The following is a 24,525-nucleotide window of genomic DNA, read 5'->3' on the forward strand; positions in this document are numbered from 1 at the left end:
ATTTAAATTAATCCACTTTTGTGTCTGGATCACAGATTTAACAAGTGTATATATTATACTAACTTTAACAAAGTACTAAAAATCTAGTAATTTTAGAGAAAGTATATTCTTACAAACTTTAAAATAACAAAATATTAAGACCGTAAACGAATGATCAACAAGATTTTGACCAACATGCCTGGTTCCAAAAGACATAACATAAAAAAACATTCTGATATACTGACAACGTAATCAAGTATAAAATATGAAGTAGTAGTAGTGTGACTGAAAGGGAGAGATTGTGCATGCTTGTATTGTATTATACCTTGGGGGCACTTGGTCGGGAGTTGCGAGGTCCATTGTAACTTCCTGTATCTCTTTCCCCTGACTGCAACACAATATCATAATTACTAACACTTTCAGTCTAATTTCCATTGTAAGAATATATTTTGTTGCACTGATAACAAATTTATGAACCTCCAAATATCAATTTAATTGATAGATTGTAAATTGTTTCCATCTATGAAATTTATTCACAACTTAAGATAATCAGCATCTTGAAGTGAAAAAATAATCTGCCTCGTGATACTGCATATCATTACTAATATGAACTACTAATATCATGAACTGGGATGAGGCCAACATGCCAATATCCAACATATATATTACGTTGTATATTTATATATTATTTATTTATATTTATACATTAAGTTGGATATATATAATACACACCCACAATTAAAGGCCTCTTAGAAAGTAGTAAAACAAATGCGAAGCCAGCCTTTTCCTACAATCTATTAATTATGAAATATGCTAAAGAAGAGTTGCAACAAGTGCTTTCTACAGCGATTTGGGTTCTGCATTTTCAAATTATTTAGCTAGTTTGGAAAACAATACAAGTGCTATTCTATGTAATATTCAATAAAATCCACTACAGTACTATGATGGTGTACCACTAGTACAAAAATTCCACAAATAAAAATAATATGTTATTAAACATATCTGTAATAGTTCAGTATAGATATAGTACAAAATGTAATGTTGTTTAACTGTTAACCCTGCGACTGACTTTAAACAATTATTGATGCATTAAGTATGTTGTAATATGATCTCTCACAGCCAGTCTATTTTTTGCCTTGTTTGAACTAAAAACGTATGTAAATTTAAAGATAGAGATCCAAGGTTTCATATTATACTGTAACAGATTTTATTATCATTTAAACATTTTTCACTTGAACGTCCCCATTTCTGATCACGATATCTCACGTTATTTCCGAATACACCAAAAATTATCACATGTTTGTCTAAATTCCCTGTTGAGAGCTTGTTGTACACGATCGTGAGTGTCGTTATTGAAAAGAGTGTATTCTTGGCTTTTAGAAACATCGCTTTAATAGCCAGAGAGAAAATAAATGTTTATACAATAGTTATTTGAAAAGGTTATGTTTTGTTAAATCCCATAATGCCTAATACGCTGAAAACAGCTTTATTAAAGGTTATTATTATTTTTATACCTTATCGCTGTCTGGAAGTGGTAAAAATTATATCAATAACAAAGATGAAATGCTCTTAGTAACAGTAACGATGAACCTAGTATTTTATTTTTGTTCTGTTGTGCAATCTGCACACTGCTTCAGCTAGTAGACAAGAACTACGCATCATCTGATTGGTGTATTGATTTCTTGGTTGTTATTACATCATTGTCAATACTAGAGTATTGTTTATTATTTAATTAAATTTTTAAGAATTTTCACTATTTATTGAGTATAAATAAAAGTTTGTGTAGTGTTTTATTAATTAGTGAAGTGCAAAATGTAAAAGTTTGTGTAAGGTTTTCAGAATTGATTGGATATTTGTGAAACTGTAGGTAGACCTATGTTTATATAGGTTCAATATTATTAATTGTTGTTAAATAATTATTGTACATTTTACAATGAGTGTTAATTTTAACTGAAGTGGCATTGGAAATGTACTGGGTATTAAATTAGAAGACAACTGTAAGTTTGATAGATATGGATGACATCTTATCTGACTTGGATCAACCATTGCCTAGTAAATTAATTGTGCCTGATCCTTATGACTTGAAAAAATAATACAATAAACTTCTATAAATAATATACTTTCTATATAAATAATTTTTGAATAAAAACAAAATTGTTACTTAATAAAAGGTTAGCTATTTATAGCTTTTACTTTTGTAAAAATTATTTAAAAAAATGGCATATATAAATATCTTATATAACATAACCTTCTAAAAGTATATTTTTTCCTTCTACATATATTTACCTTTTAGAAAAAGTTATTTCATCCAATAAACACCAATAAAATTAATTATATTTATCATTAGACCATGGTCTAGATAAATGTAACATGAAAATCATATAATCAGTGTCATTATACCATTAGAAAATAAAAATAACTATTATATAACCAAATAATAATATAATACAACATGATAGTAAAGCAAATCAAAATCCAAACTGTTACTATTGTATTATATTATATAATTTATTCTCCTTGAAAAACACATATATTTGTTTTCTGCTATTAATATTCTTATAAAAATCTCATATTTGCATTTAAAATTACAAAGTGATCATAATAACCCTTGTGTTTTAATCAGACAACATTTTCTGGACATCACAGTATCATAAACAAATAAAAAAATTATATTCTGAACTGTAATTACTATCATATACATGTATTAGAGAAAGGGTAAATGTAATAGGAACACAATGGTTTCTATGATAGCTCATTTGGTTTGGTACAATTAATTATAAGAAACAAACAGTTCCAACAAAGTAAACACTAATAAGATGAAATAACTTTTATTGAATATTTTAGTCATGTCTTCAATGGTTTTCTTTATGTAGGTCTTAGTGCATTTCTGAAAAATGAGATTGCACTGTCACTGAAGAAGTTGAAAATCACCTAAACTTTTGTTAATGAAAACTTTTTAATATTAAAACATTGTAACAACTAAATGTATTTCGATATCATTAAATATAATGTCTCTTTTTCAAATATTTTATTAAATTAAAGAAGATTCAATTTAACAAAACAAATCATCAATTATGTTACGGCTAATCTAAACACATACATACACACATATACCACAAGTCTTTAGTATTATTTTCGCATGTAAACAAGGCCTGTTTTTTAAAAACTAATGAAACTACGAATTCTAATATCAATAGCACAGAAAGAGTACCAGTAGCAATATAAAAACTATTTAAATCGTAGATTAATTTTTTCGTGTTTTAATTTTGAGTTTAAAACTAAATTTGACTTTTACTATTCTATAGCAGATACATCAGATAAATAAGAAACCTTTGAGATTGACTTTAAATTAATGATACTGTGAATTTTAATCAAAACAAGAAATTGATGTGAATTTTTAAGAATCAGTCAATAAAATAAGTAAAATTGAGAAATTAATATTACTTACATAATAAAGATAATTACATCTCATCACTAATGTATCGTGTCGTGTTCTTTATTCAGATCATACTAGTTTCCTAACTGAAGCACACTTCATCCACCTTTTGTTTATGCATAAACTTTACACTACGCTGAACCTAACCTTTAATCCCAACATGATGTGTTTGGTGTTTTTTTCCATAAAAAGTGACAAAGTATTATAGGACTGGATATTGCATCTGATCATTTTTATTCCAAGGTATATGATTATTATTTTAATTTAATCAAGTTATCCATACAATATGTTACGTACAAGCTCTAATCCTTCTTATCATGATTAAATACTTGAGTGTATCAGTCATTTTACTTTTGGTGGACGTCAGTTTTTAACTAAAACATTTTTACTAATTAAAAATATACTGATATACTCACCGAAGTACCATTGTCCGAACTTGTTCCTCGTGGGGGTCCTCTAGAGCCTCCTCTGGGAGCCCCACGGCCTGCACCACGTCCTCCACGGCCTCGTCCCCCCACTCGAGCATCAGCAAATGTAAACTCAATGTCCAAAACATGTTTCTGACGGCCAACGCGCTGTGGGTAGTCGGAACTGTCATACTCCTTCACAACAAATCCACATATTTTGTAACATTTAAGTTAATAATACAAGAACATTTTAAATATCTCACATTCAAGAGTGGAGTAACTATTTATAGTACAACATTCAGAAAAATTTACAATTTTTTAGTAATTAAAACATTGGACAAAAATGTACACACCTAAAATTAAAATAGAATCTATTTGTTGGAACAATTTAACATTTTTACAAGTCTTTTGAACAAGCCATTTAGTTAGATTACGCTTACTACAGAAACAGAGTTCAGCTGCTGCTTCCATCTACTTTGAGGCGGAGGGGGGAACTACCAATGCCACTTTGACAGTTACCAGTTATTGCGGTTGGTGAGTACATTACTGATGTGGGGGAAGATCAACTGACCCCAGAGACCACAAACCCAAACACATCACAACTCCGCAAGGATGGGAACGACGGCACTGTCTGGACCTGTAGTACTTAATGAAGGCTTTGAACTCAATGGACTGTGAAACAACCCCAAACCTTCAGATATTCGAGTATCAGATCAAATTCCCTTTGACATGCTGTAAGGACATCTAAAGAGATACAACCAGGTCTGCTGGTACTCCCCAGGAAGAGAAGAGATCTTTGACCAAAGATCACTTGTGAGCAAATGGGTGTCAACAAACACTGAAATCAGGTTGATATAATTTTATATACAAGTACAAAATTTAATCTTAATTTAACAATTGAACTCTACACATTATCAAGATTTTGCTCTAAGAGATTCTTTTCAGGTTTAAATGCGGAATCATGATTACATTAGTTGTAATAAAAGATAAAATATGAATGAACAAAATTTTTGAAAAACTAAAGGACTACGTTTCATGAAATTTGGATTTACTATGTTAAGTAAAAATTACATACTTTTTATGTTCTGGACTATTTAAATTTTGACATTTACAGAAATAAATCTAGTGAAATGAAATCAGCCACCACGTTTACCAGATTTGTCTTGATTAGCCTATTTTGTTTGGGGTTACCTTAACACCTTGCCTGCCACCATAAGAGATTCTCAAGATTCCTGGATTGCCAACTTGTGCAGTCGTGTTTTTGGTTGTGAAATTAGTTTTGGACTATTGATACTGGTTAATAAAATTGATTTTCAAAAAACATATGTTAAGGGGATGGGGGGTTAACTCAGACCCGATCGGGTCGGCAACAATATTTTTCAACGAAAATTGCCTTTAAAAAATTGTTGCCGACCCGATTGGACAGACATTCAAATTTCAGTCGACCTTGATATTTTACTTTATACTACTGTGATGACAGAGTGTGCGTGCACTGGCTGACTAGCGCCAGCTGTTACCAGACACCAGCTGGTGCCAGACACAGTCCCTCACTCGTCCCCCACTCCTTTCCCTTGCCGCTTACAGCTGTAACACGGGTTGTTTCGCGCCTAAATACTAACCTCATTGATATTTCACGTCTTTATATTCACGCTGTGTCTATCCGTGTGCGTAGGCATTATTGTAATTGTGTTACTGTAACAACTCTCCAAGATGGGTGAAAACCTAGAGGACAATGACATACAGTTGTTTCTGGACGTTCCGATGAGCAGTGAACCTGACATACTCGGAGTGAGTGAAGGCGGAATCGGAATAAACATTGATTCTGATGTTTCTGATTCGGACAACATGGAGGACGACGAGGACTTCATCACTTACGACTCTATATTTGAAACTGATGACGAAAGTGCTGTGGATGAGAATGATGTTTATGAGGAAATGGAGGTAGGCCTAGACGTAAACTTGGACAATATTTCTGGAAATACTATAAATAATGTGAGTGAGAACGGCAGTATCGAAAATGCTAGTTTGAACTTAATCAATGTAGATAATGAGGGCCAGGAAGCTTTAGTTGTTGGGGATGACTACTCTCGCTGATAAGTATAAAAATCTTAAGGGAAAATCAGATAAGGTAAATATGAAAGTAGAGGAAGAGGGTAAATGGAAATTGTTTTATGGTAAACAAAAAGATATTGTTTTTGTTGGAAACGAAAATTTTAATTTCAATCTACCAAACACAGCAAAACCAATTGATTATTTTTCGTTGTATCTAACTGATGATATCCTGGAGATCATGGTAGTCGAAACCAACAGGAATGCTGCACAAGTGTTGAATACAATGAGACTAAATCGCAGCAGTAGGCTTAAAAAATGGACAAGCACCAATATCGATGAAATGAAAAAGTTTTTAGGACTAGTTTTGTATATGGGCTTGGTCCGAATGCCTGAAATAAGTGACTACTGGTCATCAAAGATGCTATATAGAAATTTGGTAGCAGGTCGTGTAATGAGCCGGAACCGGTTTCAGTTGCTATTACGCTTCTGGCACTTCAATAACAACGAAAATATCGACCAAGAAGGCCGTTTGTCCAAGCTTTTGCCGCTTATTTCTCACCTCAATGAGTGTTTCAAAAGGAAAAAAAGTCCAGGTAAGGAGCTTGTGGTTGACGAGAGTATGGTCCCGTTCAGAGGTCGTCTGCTTTTTAAGCAGTACCTCCCTAACAAAACCCACAAATATGGGATCAAAATATTTAAGATTTGCGACACAACAGGCTACACTTATGAAATAAAAGTGTACATGGGGAAGGGGACCTGCAATGAGGATGGGGTGACAGTAGCGACATCAGCTGTCATGGAGCTAATGACTGATTATGTAGATAAGGGTCATATACTATTTGTGGACAATTTCTACACATCCGTGGATCTTGCCAACTCTCTATTAGCAAGGGATACTCACTTAGTAGGTACGGTAACGAGCAACCATGCCTGGTTTCCCCACAAAATTACAATCCCTCCACAGCTGAAGATAGGGAAAGATGAAATGAGCTGTTTAGAGTACCCTTCTGGCATAGCGTACACAAGGTGGGTGGACAAGAGAGAGGTAAGACTCATGTCCACAATTCATCCTCCAGGCTACGTTGACACTGGGAAAAAAAACCAGACAGGGTGATCCTATAATGAAACCCTTAGTTGTGGTAGAATACAACAAGGCTAAAATGGGCATAGATATGTCAGACCAGATGTCCTCCTACAACACGCCAGTGAGGAAGTCGATGCGCTGGTACCACAACAAAATCGCAGAGGAATTACTCCTGTGAACAGCCATCGTGAATGCATGGCTTGCCTATAAGAACGATGCAGATGCTACCGGTACTGCCCAACGAGGAAGGAAAAATGTTTACTCGATGAAAACGTTCAGAGAAAAACTAGTGTTTAGCATCCTGGGGTTAGAAGATGAAATTGTGGCTCCTGTTCGTGTAACTGGTCATCACTACGTTTCAGAATCATCTACGTTTGTTGGAGAAGGTAAAAACAAACGTAGATCAAGAAAAAACTGTAAGATTTGCTACCAAACAGCTATGCTTCAAGGAGGTCGACTTGCAGCCAAGAATCTTAAAAGAGTGACCACTTTTTGTGAATTATGTCCAGGGAAGCCTTATCTCTGTAAAAACTGCTTCAAGAATATTCACAAATAAATTTGAATACAACTATGTAATCCTCTATTTCACATATCTTTGTGGCCTTTCATAATAAACTTAAAACCTTTCTATCCTCAAACATATCTTTGTAACCATAATAAACTTTGTTTTTCATAACAAATTGAATATGAAATTTAATTTACTACCCAATAACTCAAAACTAGCAGCTTCAAATATTTAATTTAAAACATTCCCCATACAATGTTGGTGAGGAAAGTACAATATTAAATTAAAACAACGTTTGTTTCAATTATTTAAAAATGTATAAAAGAAAAAACCTAAAACATTTTCTTAAAAAAAAAACCTGCCGACCCGATCGGGAGTAAAATCTTAACGTGTTAACGATATTGCGTGGTGTTTTTAGCTAACCTATAAACAACAAAACAACTCCAGACAACGTTCTCTAATTAGTCTCATATCTGTTTAGAAAACTTAGTTCAGTCATTTGCAACTAGAGTCGAGCGTAACGCCCACAGCGGCAACAAAGAAAAACCATGGAAACGTCATTGTGCCGGCCGATCGGGCCGGCATTGCCGAGTTGTAGCAATTACGTCGCCGACCGATCGGGTCGGCATGGCAGGCAAGGTGTTAAGGATAATGTCTACAAAACAAAGCCTCATAATTTAAATGAACTGAGGCCTTTAAAGAATACTGCAAGAATATCAAACGATTCCTCAGTTGCCTTACAAAATCTGTAAATAGCTTTATGTACGTCTTTCCAACTGTCAAATAACTGGGGGTGAACAATTTGAACATTTACTCTAAAAATATTAGGTAAGTAATCATTTAATCAGTAAAAACTTTGAACATCTGCCGTTTTGTACTGGATTAACCTTTTTAAGTGCTGTTTGCTGTATTCATCTATAATAAACAACATCTCTAAAATGATCTACATATTGAGCTATCCATACATTAAATTTTTTGCCAAACTCCTTGTAGACCATCCTCCATTGCATGAGAGGAGTCACTAACTACCTTAAAACTATTTATTAAGTCCAGTATTCATTTACTAAGTTTAATTTCACAACTTGAGCCAAGACAAGAATATTAAACCATCTAGAATATGACCTACATTGTAAATGTTTCAAACTTTAAACCAACAAATTTTGTTAAACAAAACCTTTTGAGGTCGTATATGTAGCATTGAACTCTACTAAGTAAGACCTTTAATTTGTTGTACTACTAGACCTATGATCTCATGTAAGATTTCCTTCTGACCCTTGCAGCCCATCCCCCGACATGGCAAAAATATGATAGTTACTTCAAAAAGTAGATTTATAGGTGCAGTAATGATGTACCAAGTTTTACTTCTTTACGTAATCATTTGGGAATCAGCAAGCCCTGTGCGGGACTTTATTAACACCCTGTATAACCACCAAGTAGTGTTGCCATCATAGGAGATGAACACTCACTTACACACTCACATTTTTAAAACTGTATTTCCTTCATAGATTCTTGGCCATAAAATATAATATATGGTACTTAGTCTACAAGGATTTTTGGCCTGTTTTAACTGAAGATCTGCTCCATTGTTCTGGTTTTCTCATAACACTTTGCAACTTTTAAAATTTGTTAATAGTACAGTACTCTTCCTAAAATGACTTTCTCAATAACACATGGTTAGACCTCCTTGAAATTGTCTCCATGATTAGCACTTAATAAAAAAGACCTTTCTAGTATGACTTTTATTGTTTTCATACCCTAATTGCATGGCTTTTTGTCCAATTCAGATCAAAACTCTTAACCTTCTGCAGAAAGTAATTTCGAAAAACTTTACCATTATAGCACCAGTTTACTCTTCCCAGTACACATTTCCTACAGTCAGTGACGTTGTATTGAGGGAAACGACATCTATGGCACATATCTAGAAATGAAAACCTCATTCTCCCCAGCCCTGTATACAAGTCATGTGAATTAATGTTGTCTGTAGATAATTAGTCTTGTCTGTTGTAAAATCTGTGCGATTGATCTCTATTCATGATTTTATAAAATACAGTGTAATAGAAAAAGAGTAATTTTAATACTATGAGCTTTTTTATCGTCTATCACTGCTACAGTATTTATTTGTAACGACTATACGATAGTACCAAACATGTAAAATACGCTTTTTGTTCAAATATGATTTTTAATTACAAACATTGTTAAGGTAATGTTCTGTATTGTAAATCTTTTTCAAACAAAACTTGTTACAAGGGTTGATACAAAATGCACTTGATTCAAGAGGTTTCAGGTAAACCTGAGTGACCTTGATGGTACAACCTTAAGTCATAGACATGATAGCACGAATCTCATCTAGAAGAATCCCAAAGTTTCCCAAATAGCCATAATACTCTTCTACTGCTCTACTGTATCAGCTTTGAAAATAAAATGATTCCCATAGTGAAAACACACTGACATATTTGCAAAAACAGTAATAAAAAGCAAACATGAATATATTTATTTTTATAAATAATCATTTTACATACTATAATAATATAAAAGAAAAACCAATAAAAGTAAGTAAAGTGAAATAAAAACCAAAGTGGTATACAAAATGGCAAGTTTATACAAAAACAACCGAACCCAAGAAATGTTTAAGATCACCTTAAAAATGATATTTCCAGTTGTTACATTTTTAACTCTAGACCAGCTGAAGATCAATCAAATTGCTATTGAAGCAAGCCTTTTTACAAATCAAAATTTCTAAAATACTGATCTAAATCCAAATTTTAACATACAATTTGAAATGTACTTGTTATTTCAAGTAACATAATTGACTCATGTATTTTTATATGTATAAAAACACATTTGATCATATTTACAACATGGGAGTTGTGGTGCCAGCTATCCAATACAGCCTTAAAAGATCACAGCTGTTCCGCTATAACAATAACCAAGCAAACTTGTACTACTGAAGATCAAATCACTCACCAATTTTATCTCTGCAATTAACATGTTTTCTAATGGTTGTAGCGCAATCCGACTGCTCGTATTTAAAATAATGCAATTTTTATAGGTGATAATTATCCTAAGACAAATGTATAAAAGAGTAAGAATTCCCCTACTGTTGCAATAAACTAGATGAATGTTGGTTGCATATTGTATTTAAACAATTCCCATATTCTACGTTAAACTAAACGTATCATTTTAGTTTAGTAGAAACGTTTCCATTATTGTGCTTGTGTATATTTATTTTTGTTTTTGTGTTTTTTAATGTTATTATTAAGTTTTGTGAGAATTAAAATCTAGTTGTAAGTGTTCTAATTCAGTACATTAATCATGTAGATCGCTTTTTTAATCTATAATTTTAAAGGGGGCAGCTCTTTTACTTTACTAATCATTGACTCAACGACACTTTCTGGAAATGTAACAAATAATAGAGGATCTTTTACTCTAAGAAGTGTTGTGACAACGAACTGTGTTAAGAAAGTAAGGAAACAACTAAAAATGGGTTCATTGACACAAGTACCCTCTTTCTACTTTATTCATTTAATTGGGCCGCTTACACTATGGATAATGTATCGACAGCCCAAATACAAAAAGTTTAAAAGTAGAAAAAGGTTCATAGAATCAACAACCTGGTTTCAGAATAAGTTACAATATATGTATTAAAGGGTCGTTGACACAAAGACCTCATAATCCACCGAACCTCAAATAAGAAATGCTAGAGTATTTACTTAACTGATAGTTGTCTTAACCCTTTGAGCCCCAGCCGCCGGTATATCATCGGTAAATTTCACTGGCTAAAAACCCCAGGCCGACGATATTCCGGCGGTAAAAATAGTGCGAGAAACCCCAGCCGACGATATGTCGTCGGCATGATATAAGTTATTATAAATGGCACTTAAGTGTTTAATTTTAGCGACACCAGTGATTTTAGAACTTATAATGTTATTTTCATACATATACAATATGATTGCATGGTCAAAGTTTACTAAATAATATTTACACTACTCCTAAAGAAAGAGTAAGAAGATCAGCTGTTACTAAGAACAACATATGCATCTGCAGTGTAATTGTTTACGTTTAGTAGACTGTGTTGTGTTGTTCCACTTCTGTGTTTATTTTGATGTTCGTTACGTTTGTGTGAGTAGACAGTTATATTATTGTTTTGGTACTTTCAGTATGAAATTGTTTTATTTTGTAAATAATGGGTGACTCAAACCTAGCAGAACATTCAAGTGAAGTAGACAGACAATTGAATATTGACTTTTCAGATGACGATTCGGTATTATCTGATATTTTTGATGATGATAGTGACCTTGATCCGACGTATGATCCTAAATATGATAGTGACAATGGCAGAAATGTAGGCCTATTTAGTGCTAAAGACTTAACACCTGAGATACCATCTAAATCAGCTCAGAATAATGTTACACAACGTAGGCCTAGTACGTCACAGGTTTTGTGTCATTTAAAAAAAATATTTATTGTTGAACTAATTTGTCTGAAATTTTTTTTTATGTTTGCAATAACATGACAAATGAAATAAAATTATATCCCACAGGTTAATTGTTCCTTGTTTTATTTCTAAAAAATGTTAAATGTAACTTTATCTTTTTTTTAGTTTGCAAATTTGCGTTATTTTACATATATAAAAGTACATAAAATTTTGTTTAGCCCTTATTGAATTTTTTATTTGTAAAGTACCTTATTCCAAACATTTTAATGTATTATTTAGGCCATTAGCTAGTATATTAGTGATGGTATGATTTTTCATATGAAATCGTACAAAATCACTGAAAAGGCCTTGGGGTTTTTAGACAGTTACTTGCAAAACTAGACTTGGTAAAAATTTGCACAAACTATACTTTTAGGTCCGGGGCTCAAAGGGTTAACGTCCCTCCGTCCCAAGCAAACGTTTTAAAACAAAAATGGGTCTATTAGTCAACTCCTCCTAGCTTGGTAGGCATGAAGCGCTACAGGTATACCGAGTTTTTGTCCGTAACATCTGATATAAAATAAAAAAGATTTTGTGTAGGTATTATATGTAAATATTTTGTTTATAATACATGTTTATTACTGAACTAGATATTAAGTCCAGTATTAATTGTACTCATATAATCGACGAAATGATGATTCTCATCTCTTGTTTTTATAAGAATTAATGCATTTAATTATTATCATATATATATTCCAAGTATATTTCTTTCACTCATTTACAAAAATGGAAATGTCATTATTATTCATATTCCACAACTATCGGAATCAGCTTGAGCTTTCTAATTATTATTATATGGTTGAGGTTTCTAATTATCATTAAATGATTAGTCAAGCATTATCCAACGTTTGAATTTAAGTTACAAATTTAATATAATGCAATCAAATTAAAACATACGTTTTAGATTTAACATATTTCCAAAAATGCATTATAAGGGATTTTATTGCCAGTGTTAACGAAGAATACACCGAAGAAAAACTTCCTAGCCCTGGGAAAAATAGTAAATGACCTGGTAATCACAGCGCAGTTGTAGATTAAATTCAATAGGAGGGTTATTTTAGACGTGATAAGGGATGTTTACATAAAAAAGGGTTGTTTCAACTTCTAAGAAATTTTTACCAGTACTAGGTGAAAAATAGGGTTTAAGTGGGGTGACTGGACACTGAGACGCATTCTAAAGGAAATGGGATTAAAGTGGAGGAAATGTGTTCAGAAGAGAAAAATCTTGGTAGAACGAGAGGACATTATAAATTGGAGATACAAATATTTGAGCCAGATAAAATCACTTAGAGATAGTGGGGCTTAAGTGTTTTATCTAGATTAACATGGGTTGACGAAACTTGATTTTCGGCAAGTGTTGGTAGAGTACTGTAGATGGTGTTTTGCCTGATATGAAGTCCTCAAACAGTTTAACAATTGTCAATATATGGTCGGAAGATGGATTTTGGGCTGATGGGCGCCAGATTTACAAGGCTAACAAAGGGTATGAAGACAATCACGATCAAATAAATGCGGTCAATTTTTTAAAATGGCTTCACCAAGTTTTTCCAAATTTGCATCATAATTATGTGCTGATCATGGATAATGCTCAATACCATACAATGCAAAGTAAAAAAAATAATCAGCATCAAAGAAATACATGATTGACTGGCTACAGAGGCATGGTGGAAGCTTTGAAAAACAAAGCACCAAGAAGGCAACATCATTTAAAAGAATCCAAAGATTGAAGACCCTCGAAAAACATACAAAACTGATATCATGTTAAGAGAACAGAGCCATCAGAGAACATGCACACATTACTAAGGCTTCCCCCATATTGAATTGATTTATCCCCCATGATTAAAACACAATTGATTTTATCTGGTCAAATTTAAACACCATAATCAATCCAGGAATACATCTGGTAACATGTCATTATCAGCACTAGAGCAACTACTGAATGAACCTCTGTAAAAAGTATTATAAACATGTAATCAAAGTTGAGAGTGAATACTGGGTGAAAGGTGAAAAATTATGGATGTTGTGTATGAAATAATTATTTCACTTAGAGAAGATAGTGAAAGTGATTCATCGAGTTTGTCTGTTATCGAAGTTGGATACAGCACCAATGATAATGAAGAAATGTCGAGTTGTGAAAAAGTCGAGCCGAAGAAGATAACAACTAAGATATTAAACTGCGTAAAAGAATTCACTTTATTCCCCAAATTAACATGGCATAATTTTTAAAACTTATTTCATGTAAATACAATAAAATATTTAGTTTAAAAAATGTCCTTAAAATATTTACTTAATTTAATTGTTTACATGTTACATGTTAGTTTAAGTTACTTTTAACCCGTAAAATATGTAATAAAGTCAATTCCACAATATGTATAAAATAGTTACATCCAATTATACATTTTTTAGATTTTGTATATGTTTATATTCAATGGATCTCTGATAAATGTGGTTGAATTAAAACAATATTATCAATCAATTCTATGCAACATTTCTTTACAACATTTGATTAAAAAACTGTAGCGTAACAATAATTTATCGAGAATAACTGATAAAATAACTTTGATAAATTTAGTCATGGACATATTCTTTTTTAACCCTCAAAGTGCTACTATCGCACTGTGCGATATGTTCGTACCACTTCAAAGTGCTACTATCGCACTGTGCGATATGTTCGTTTTTTTCATATCACAGACGAACGGTTCGCTCAATAACGACGTGGTTTATAAGGCTACATGTAGGAATAAATTCCCTATCAAGTAACGTAATTAGAACTATGTAATTCAGAAGTTTACGAGGAAGAGTAAGAAGAATAGTCAGCTGATTTCGATGCGTGTTTGTCTGTTACGGTCGTCTCGCGGCCGACGCTCTGTGACGTTATTGTTTTGCTTCGTTCTTTTGATTTGTAAGTGACTTATATTATTGTTTATTGAGTAATTATTTGTGCTATGAGTGAACTTAGTAATTCAAGTGCCATTAGGCGCTGTTTTGATGACGATTTAAGTGGAAATGATAGCGATGCAAGCAGCACCCCCACCAGAGAGTGACTCAGACTAATTTTTTTTAATCTAATGTAAATATGCATATAAGCCATTTTTTTTTGTATTTTTAATACTTTATCTGTCATTTTTCTTACTTTTACTCATATCAGTAACTAAACATGTGTTTATTTTGAGGCAATAATCACTATTCAACTACTTACTGCCACTTGTTGATGTGGTAAACATTTTAGTAAAATTTTTGCGAAAAATCATTGTTTTGTTTTTTACCAATTAGTATTGTGATATGTTGTGCAAAAGGTTAAGAAGTGATATTTTTCTTATTCAGCATTATATTTGGAACATTTTGCATATTTTTAGAACTAGGACTACTACATTTTGTAAAAACTATACGTCAAGGATTTTGAAAAATAAAAATATGAAAAACTACACAACCGGTTAGAAGTACCAGATTTTTTTTATGATAAAAGATAAGCATTTTTATTTTTACTTGATCTTATAGAACATATGTTTGTGTAAAAAACCATATGTAATACATGCAATTTTAACATATGTTTGTATATAAAAAGTTGTTTAAAAAAGAAATGTCATATGCTCGAAAATGGCCTAGCACTTTGAAGTGGTTTAGTCATCACTTGGAGGGTTAATAGCATATCAGGCATTTCTGAGATAAGTAGTGGTTATTAAAGAAAATTCCACATATAGATACATTTTTGAATAATTAAGTATAAAAGTAACGATTTGTTGAAGTTGTGAAGTCGGAGAGTGAAACATTTTTATGTGCAACAATTAATAACAGAGATTGTACTTGCTTGGACTGTTTTTTTTAAGAGTTTATTACTGATGAAATATTAAGGAATAATTTTAGGCAAATTGTGCGTACTCTTCAAGGTCATAGCCATTTTGTAATGGACTCATGCAATACAGACCCCTAAATTAAAGCTGGAACGTTAATAGACATACTTTAAGTAAATATAAGTTTAAACTGCCGTATTTAAATTAAAGCCGTGCAATATTTTTTACAGAAATGTTCTTAATACTTTTTGTGTGACAGGAGTACAAAAGTTCTAACATTTCCATAAATTGTATTAAAATTGCTGATACATTGAACAATTCGACCAGTAGGAGTATGTGTCAATGATTCATGATACACTTATCTGTTTAGTTTTCTTCAGCCTAATAACTAACTTTAATTAATATATTGGCATTATATATAACATTTAGTTTATTCAATAGGCTAAATATATGGTAAGATCTCTGGCGATTTAAGAATAATTCAGGATTTGTATTTTTATATCTTTTAATACATTTTCATAGTACTATAAACCGTGTAGACCTAATTGTTTCAATCATATATCAAAGACAGACAGGTTACATAAAATAATAAACCCAAGGGATTACATTAGATTAGAAATGTTCAAGCTAATGCGACAGTCAGAAAAAAGAGGTATTTAAAAAATATTTCTTGTACCTCTATCTATATGATGGTTTGAAACGGTAAAGGAATTTTATGATGTAACTTGTAACATATTTTTAACTTCCACTATTCATGTTTTAGTTACATATATCATCAATTAAATGTTATATCATCAATTAAATGTATAATGTTATAGAGGTTATTTGCAATTCTCCTTTTTAAAAAGATTTATTGACAACACCTTTTGTCAGCATAGTCCAAATGTAATTCTCATCATATAATAATTTTTCTATGATAAAGACTGATTAAATAACCACTTAACCTATACTTAAAGAGTTGAGATTCTCCTTGCACTACTATGCAAGATTAGATCATAATATAGTAAATCCTGAAGTATATCCTCTGACGAAACTTAAAACTCTCCATAACTTCAAATCTACCTTAAACATATTAATCAGCATAAATGTACTGTATATGAAAAATCAACATTTACTGCAGTTATTAAGAGCGTTTATTAACTTTCAAATATCAATTCAATCTAGAATGTAAATTATTTATAAATAAAGAGATATAGAGATAGTTAATAATATATTTAGATTACAAGAGGAGTTAATAACAATAAGAGGAAAGGTTTTTCTGTGAACAACACTAAACTTGTGTTCATTAATTTCAATATTATAAAAACATACTTTTTCAATATAATATCTTTATTTGACATGAATTCTAAAGTTTATATAGAGAATCAAACTAATTCATATAAATGTAAGTTTTATGTTATGGGAGTTTGATTGAACAATGTTGTTTACGTTTTAATAATTCTTCTAACACAATGTAAAATATATACTATGTTCAAATTATACGTTATTATTAATTACTATTACCATTTTAATCTGTATTTTTAATATTTTGAATTACTATTTATCGTTTTAATTATACTTTAGTTAGTTGAAATACATTTTTATCATTCTTATTTGGTAAACTTAGCATAACTGCTTGTAAACTATATCTGTATCTATTATTTGGGGTTTGTATTAATAGTTTACAGTGAATGCAAAACAAATTATCACTATAGTAAATTTACACTGGCAAGAGAATAGTAAATACTATAATGATACAAGCACAACACGAGTGCCGTATGACTACTGCATGGCAACATCTCACCATATTGTCTGGCTGCACGCAGTTGACATATAGAGCCTAGTTGACAAATATGAACCAGTCAATAATCTAAACCAGTTCATTTTCATTTAGGGTAAAAAAGTAGTTAGGTTTTCACTGCTGGAGACTATCTGTACTTGGGCATTTCTCTTTTCTAGGACAGAGTTTAGAACTAATGTTATGGGTAAATTTTGAATTGTACAGTTTTAAGGGATTTCAATATTTGTAAAATTTTCAGCACAGATCAATTGTCTTTAGAGAATAGACAGCGCAAGGCAAAAGAGGGAGAGCATCCTTTCCTTTTCACGAAAAGAAATGACTTATAAGAGAAATTCGGACAATTCTATATCTATAACTGTTACCTCTTCTTCTTCCTCCTCCTCTTCTTCCTTCTTTTTTTGTAAAGCATACATTTTTTTCCATTGTGACAAGTCCTCTCCTTCACCAGCCTTACGCAAGTTGTACTGGGGCTTTGAACGGTTTCCTTTTAATGCTTTCCATTCATCTAGAGTCAGTTCTTTACGTTCTTCCTCAATTTGAGCTGGGGTTTCACCTTCTTCAGCAGCATCTACTCCATTTTGTCCTTCAGTGGTTTCCCTACAAAAAAAATTATAGTTACAAAACTTAAAAACATTAAAGATAAATTGAATATTCTTAAGAATAATTCAGGTAAGATAAGATGTTATCACGCAACTCTGAACATGCAAAGTCACATTATTCTTAAAACATTTGTTGGAGTGGTTTGCAATGCCAGTACATCTAAATACCCAATTAGATATCAGAATATACGGACTAACGAACAGATCTCTCATGTAAAATGTATACCCCCAGAACTCTCGGATATATATTGTCCTGATAGGTCTTGGATAGGATTGACCTTGGAGACTCAATAGAAAACCAACGATTCTACCAAAGGACAACACACTGAAAGATCAAGAAGCCGAAGCTTACTTATTCTAAGATAAATTTGGAATCTATGAAAACCCCAAAATATTACATGGCACCACTTCAGTTGATCATGCTGTCCAAAATATTAAAAAAAGTTGTTAATAATACTTAATATAATTAAAATATACTTAATATGTATATATTATTTTTACAAGTACAGGTTTTATAAAGGTTCACCCCTATGATTATTAGTCACCCCAATAATCTCTGAACATGCCCATCTAATGTTAATTTACATTTTTATGTAAATATTCATATAATACACATCATGTAACTAGAGCTTTTCACTATTAAGCAGAAATAACTTATAAAAATCATGCGCAACAAAAAAAAACTTTTATTAATTTCTTTTATTGCATCATGTTGGGATACAATTTTAAGCATAGCTCACTAAACATACGATTTGTAAATTCCCTACATCTAAATTGTTTCAAATCTAATGTTATCTTAAACTTGCGTAAAATACGGGTTGCAGCCATTTAAAATACATTTGTGTAATACAGGGAGCAGCAAAATGATCTGACCGTGTTCAACGCCATACAGTGAAGTGAGTAGGTGCATTCTAGAGTCCACATGTGGACATTTTTTTGAAGCAGTGGTTGGCTGAGCACCGTATGTTTGTTGTCAAGGCTTTTTTTAAAGTGGCGATTCCTGCGTTGCTGTTCAGCAGCAGTTCTGTAGATGTGGCTCCAAGAGGCTGAGTCCCTACTCGTAACACCACTATGCTCTGTTGGTTTAGCATTAAAACAAAAGTTGACAGGCCATCCAAGGTCAATCCAGATACCAGAGAATATTGAACAAATAACAGGAGCTGTGAAGGCCAGTCCTCAGCGGCTGCTCCGTGCTTGAGCATGTCTGACCGTTCAGTAACACGAATATTCCATTTTGATTGCATTTTGATTGCATTCCCACTCATATAAAAAAGGCTATTGTCCAGCAGCTAAAGCCTGATGATTATGCAATGCGGAAAGCATTTGCAGAGCAAATAATTGATCTAGTGTCTAATGAAAAAATTTTTATGAAGAGTGATGAAGTATTTTTTTATATACAAGGTTATGTTGATAACCAGAACTTTCATTATTGGTCAGCTATAAATCCTTAACAACTGCATGAACATCCTCTGCATAGCCTCAGAGTTACTGTGTGATACGGTGTAACAAAAAGTTATCTGCCCATATTTCTTTGAAGAGGGTGGTCAAACAGTTACAGTCAATTCACAACAATACTGGTTGATGTAACATAATTTCATGATCCCTGAACTTCAGAGAAATTGTTTAATGCACAGGAGAATGTGGTTCCAGCAAGATGGGGCCACTGCCAATACATCCAATGAGGTAAACTTTTTAGGGGTAAGTTTAAAAGTCGAATCATCTCGCGTTTTGGAGATATCACACGGCCAGCACATTTTCCAGACCTTGACATTTTTTCTTGTAGGGATTCCTTAACCCTTTCAGGGCCAGGACCAAATATGAGATGTTGCAAAATTTTTTCACATATCATATCCCCTTGTGACTAGTCAAAAGTGCCAGGCTAAAATTGGCGATTTTGCAGTCTCTTAGATTAAAATTTATAACTTTTCATAAAAATTAGAGAATGACTTAAAAGTTGCACCAAATTACTCGTATAGATATATACTATCAACAAAAAAAATATATAGATGTAGTTTTAAGTAATTTAAAAATTAAAAAAATTAATGTTTTAATGGATTATACAAAAAAAAAATTATTTTTTTATTTTTTTTGTAAATAACTAAAAAAGGAAAAATTATTTTACTGTGGGAAGCTATGTTATTATATTGTACATTTAGAAAGGAACAACCATACAAAATTTTGTGTTATTTCTCTCATAAGTAAATTTTTTATGACACATTTTGTATAAATACGCATAATTGTACTTCGCAACATTTTATAAATGATAAAGCAACTGACTCTTACACTGCAAGAAACTTAAAATAAATATTCACATTATGGATGTACCGGTAAACAGATGATTGTAGGATCCATAAACAGTTTCAATACAGTTAAAAACACTATTTGCCAAGAAATATTTACACAATTTTATTTGAAATTTATTTACACTTTTTCTATTTGCAAATATGCTACTTACAATTTCACTCCCATGAGATCGCAAATTGTCAGTCATTGTAACTACTACACACAACAGCTAAGCAGGTAACTACTAACACTACTAATATTTACAACCACAAAATAAAATAATGAAGAAGAATCCAGCATACAATAGTACGATTACACTAAAGCATAAAGAATTAACAACAATAGATCGAGTCAGCTGATAATGTCACGTGACAATTACGAATTAACAATGCATAGACCTCCAAAATAAAAATGATATTCATATTAATTATCTACAAATATACCAGGGAATAAAAAAAACATAAAACTTTAATCATTTGACGTCGTATTTATTTAAAAAAACAACAAATATCAAGGCGGCAATATATTGCCGCCTGGCACTTTTCAGACGCGATCTATGGCGGCAATATATTGCCGCCTGGCCCGGAAAGGGTTAAAGCAAAGGTTTACACAAACAATGGGCTAATAGCAACCCTTATTATGGCATAGGGGACTTACACCACCATTTTTTTTTTTAGTTTTACTTTTAATTCTTCAAAAAGCCTAGCTTTTTAAAATTCATAGTATTTGGTCAGTCACATGAGGCGTGCGACTGCTGAGACTCAAGTCATTAAGTTTAAACTTTATCTTGATCAGATTCACACTCCATGTGATTTAAAACCAATATAAAAACTACTTTCAAAGTTAACTTAAATACTCACTTTATTTCAGCAGATGTATCGTTGCCGGATACTTCATTATCAGTCTTTTCTCCCCACTCACCAGAATCATCAGTTTGTCGATTAATTGTGTCCAAATCCCTAAAAATTGTATAATGAATCAAATGACAATCATAGTTTAACCTAATTATCAGTTATTACAATTCCTTAATAAGTTTTAACCACCTTTATTTCAATACAGCCCGCTTACCAGGCTATTGGTAGTGGTTCAGAAGTTTAATTTAAGCTGTTGGTCCCCAGGATGTGTTAGAGAGTACTTCTTAGCCCTAACTTTGCATGGTAAAATAAGACATTACTTTATTTAACTTAGTTACGCAATCAGTAAATTATCCATCTAAAGAAGAGAACAAATTGCAGATCTCAAAATTTTTTGTTATTGATTTTATTGACTCTTATTATATTTATTTTGAAAACAAGAGATGAATGAAAGGGTTTTGTAAAATATATAAAAAATATTTCAATGCTTAATATTTTTAGTTATTTACAACTCTTTTTATTTGCATTATTACTTGTTTACCATTTTGTAAACATAGAACTTATTATTATTATGATGATAAGTCATTTCTATTTATAATCATAAATAGAAATGACCAGATTAAAGTGAGATTTAATTAAACATTATTGAGTAAAGATTTGCTTTACTTAAGAACAGACCTGAAAAATGTGAAAAAATTAATCTTAGTTTCTCAGGTAAGTAATGATAAAAATTTCATCTTATCATTCTGATTAATAATGTACCTAACTCTTCTTTACTGCGAACAATGGAATCACAGTTTAAGAAATGTGTTGAATTACTCACTCAATAGCGTCCCGGTGAGAGCCCCAGTTGTGTGCACCTGCACCATCTCTCTTGTCCACAGCTTTGATTCCACTATTATTAAACACAATCAAAATTAGAATCCCTTACTGTCGCTAAATAAAATACAGCTATAGTAAGAAGATAACAGTTGCCAGCAGAAATAAATAGAATAATTATAAATATTACAGCATAAATTGAGCAAAGTCTTCAAACGCTTCAATAGAATAATACCTAAGTAAAACATTGTGATAATCTTTGTCATACATTTCATTAAACTGATAGGCAAGAAGAACATGAAAGATGACAATTTCATTTAGTCTAGCCTAATTAAGAGTTACAGCCATAAAATAACTATGGAAACTAAATAGCAATTAACAATTGTTTCAAACTTTTTATACGTCATATTAGTTAACAGTACTAAAGGTGAAAACAGTATTAACTCTGCTACGGCCAGTAGATTGACTAAAATCTATTTGAAGTGTTGTTTTTGTTAATCACCATATATTAAACCAACAATTCAAATATTAATCGAATAAACCATTATCTGTGTATCCTAATTGTAATAAACTAAAAAAATGTAACCGTAATTTTACAAATTTTGTCAGTGAATTTAAATAAAGCAAAATCGTTCATGCGTAGTTGGTGCCAACTACTATAGACATTATTTAACTTTTTCAACCTTAATATGGATAAATGTTTCAACAAAAATACTGTATCTAATCATTAGCTTAGATTCTCAGCTATAAAATACCAGCATGGGTTTTGTCAGTATATGTACTTTTTCTGAAGAATAATGAAATATTTTATGATGTTTTATAAGCAAATTTATAGACTTTCTAATTTCATTTCTCAATTATTTTAGTATAACACACAGTAAACATTATGACTGTTAAAAGTTACTAAATTCCTTTTTGTACAAATAATTTTAATGTTTAAAGTTAGTCCCTTTTTTACCATAACCACATTCATCATTTCATATTGAATCTAGGGTTAAAGATGTCAAATGAGTACAACATGGCATGATTAATAAAATGTCAACTTCACAAGTTTTTTTAACATAAAACCAGGCAAAAAATGGTGATTCAAGAGAAATTTAGCATTTAAGTTTGAACCATTAAAAAAAGAAAAAACAATAGCAAACGTACACTTTTTATTGAACAAGACATCATTTTCAATACCCCATTCATCAACTGAAATTATGTCAACAAAGAACATTCAATTTAATTAACTTGCTGTTTGACAAATCACACTTTTACTGTTATATTAGACTTTCAAATGATACCTCAAAAAGTGATATTATGATTCTGATTAAATGAATTTTTACACTACACTACTTCTAGATCCATACATATGAAATGCAACAAATGGCCATGTAAACTTTGGATATTAATGTTAAAAAGACTAAATTTTAACATTTAGTTAAAGGGCTTATATACTTATAATTATTTTACAACCCAGAACAGAATACTTTTTTGTGTATTTAGTTAAGTTCCAATCCTCACAAAATACTCAGGTTAGTCTTTGACTAATCAATGGTCCACTACAAAAATATAAAAAAAAATAAATAAATCATTGTTCTTTATTAAAAACAAAATAATGTTTGTTTGTACTTCATATTTTCTTTGTACTCCGGAACATTTTAATGCTTGATATATAATTATGATTTCTAAGGACACATAGCTAGAACAACCCCCACAATATTCATAAGTTAACCCTTTGGCCGCTGGGCGCTCGGCGCGTCTGACTACCCAAGACCGCTGCCGCCTAAATAGCCGTTTTGTTAGTACTCTACGTATATTGTTCTAAAAACCATATTTTTGAAGCTAGAACGATAACTTTGGTTTTGTTTTGTTTGTAAACAACTACCGCATCACTTGGATATATTTTATTATAGATTTATATATTTTAGCATATTTAAAAATTACTAAAACCTAAAAAAAAAAAATTAATTGAAATTTTGAGTTTGAACAAAAATATCACTACAAAAAAAAAATATTTGTATCGTAACATTTATTTTTATTTTCAAGTAAATTTTATATTGAATACTTGTACAAATTTTCGATTAAATATATTGATAAATAACAGAGAAAATGGTTTTTTTTCCAAAACATGACAATTTTTATTTATAACAAATTCTTACCTTATGGAGGCATAAGCAGTGCAGGTTCTATGTTGTAGATATTAGACAGTTTATGGCAATTAGTTCACTTAATCACAAAAAATAAGTAGTCTTTCCCAGTATTAGTAGTATTTAAAAATTAAAAACTTAAAATATTTACACTGTTATTTACAAAATTTATGTTTATGACACTTTTCTCTTATTAGCACCTGTGCTTAGTCAAGCACAGAGGATGGACTCCTTTATTGCATTGTTTACAAGCATGGCGAGTTTTCTTTCTTTTTCCACCGGAACTTGTACTTTGGGCACTGCATACAGAACAATTTCGTTGTTTATTTT

General features: G+C 31.5%; 1 protein-coding gene across 1 annotated transcript in view; it reads right to left on the minus strand.

The window, feature by feature from the left end:
* Positions 1 to 24,525, minus strand: part of LOC124369156 (plasminogen activator inhibitor 1 RNA-binding protein-like) — a 54,470-nt gene that overhangs the window by 7,598 nt on the left and 22,347 nt on the right. Inside the window, exons 4-8 of the mRNA XM_046826942.1 lie at positions 22,068 to 22,139; positions 21,251 to 21,349; positions 17,871 to 18,105; positions 3,832 to 4,017; positions 305 to 367 (exon numbers count right to left, since the gene is read on the minus strand). Coding sequence (XP_046682898.1) covers positions 305 to 367; positions 3,832 to 4,017; positions 17,871 to 18,105; positions 21,251 to 21,349; positions 22,068 to 22,139 — 655 coding nt within the window. The remainder of the gene's footprint in view (positions 1 to 304; positions 368 to 3,831; positions 4,018 to 17,870; positions 18,106 to 21,250; positions 21,350 to 22,067; positions 22,140 to 24,525) is intronic.

The sequence above is a fragment of the Homalodisca vitripennis genome, chromosome X, assembly GCF_021130785.1.
Source record: "Homalodisca vitripennis isolate AUS2020 chromosome X, UT_GWSS_2.1, whole genome shotgun sequence".
NCBI lineage: Eukaryota > Metazoa > Arthropoda > Insecta > Hemiptera > Cicadellidae > Homalodisca > Homalodisca vitripennis.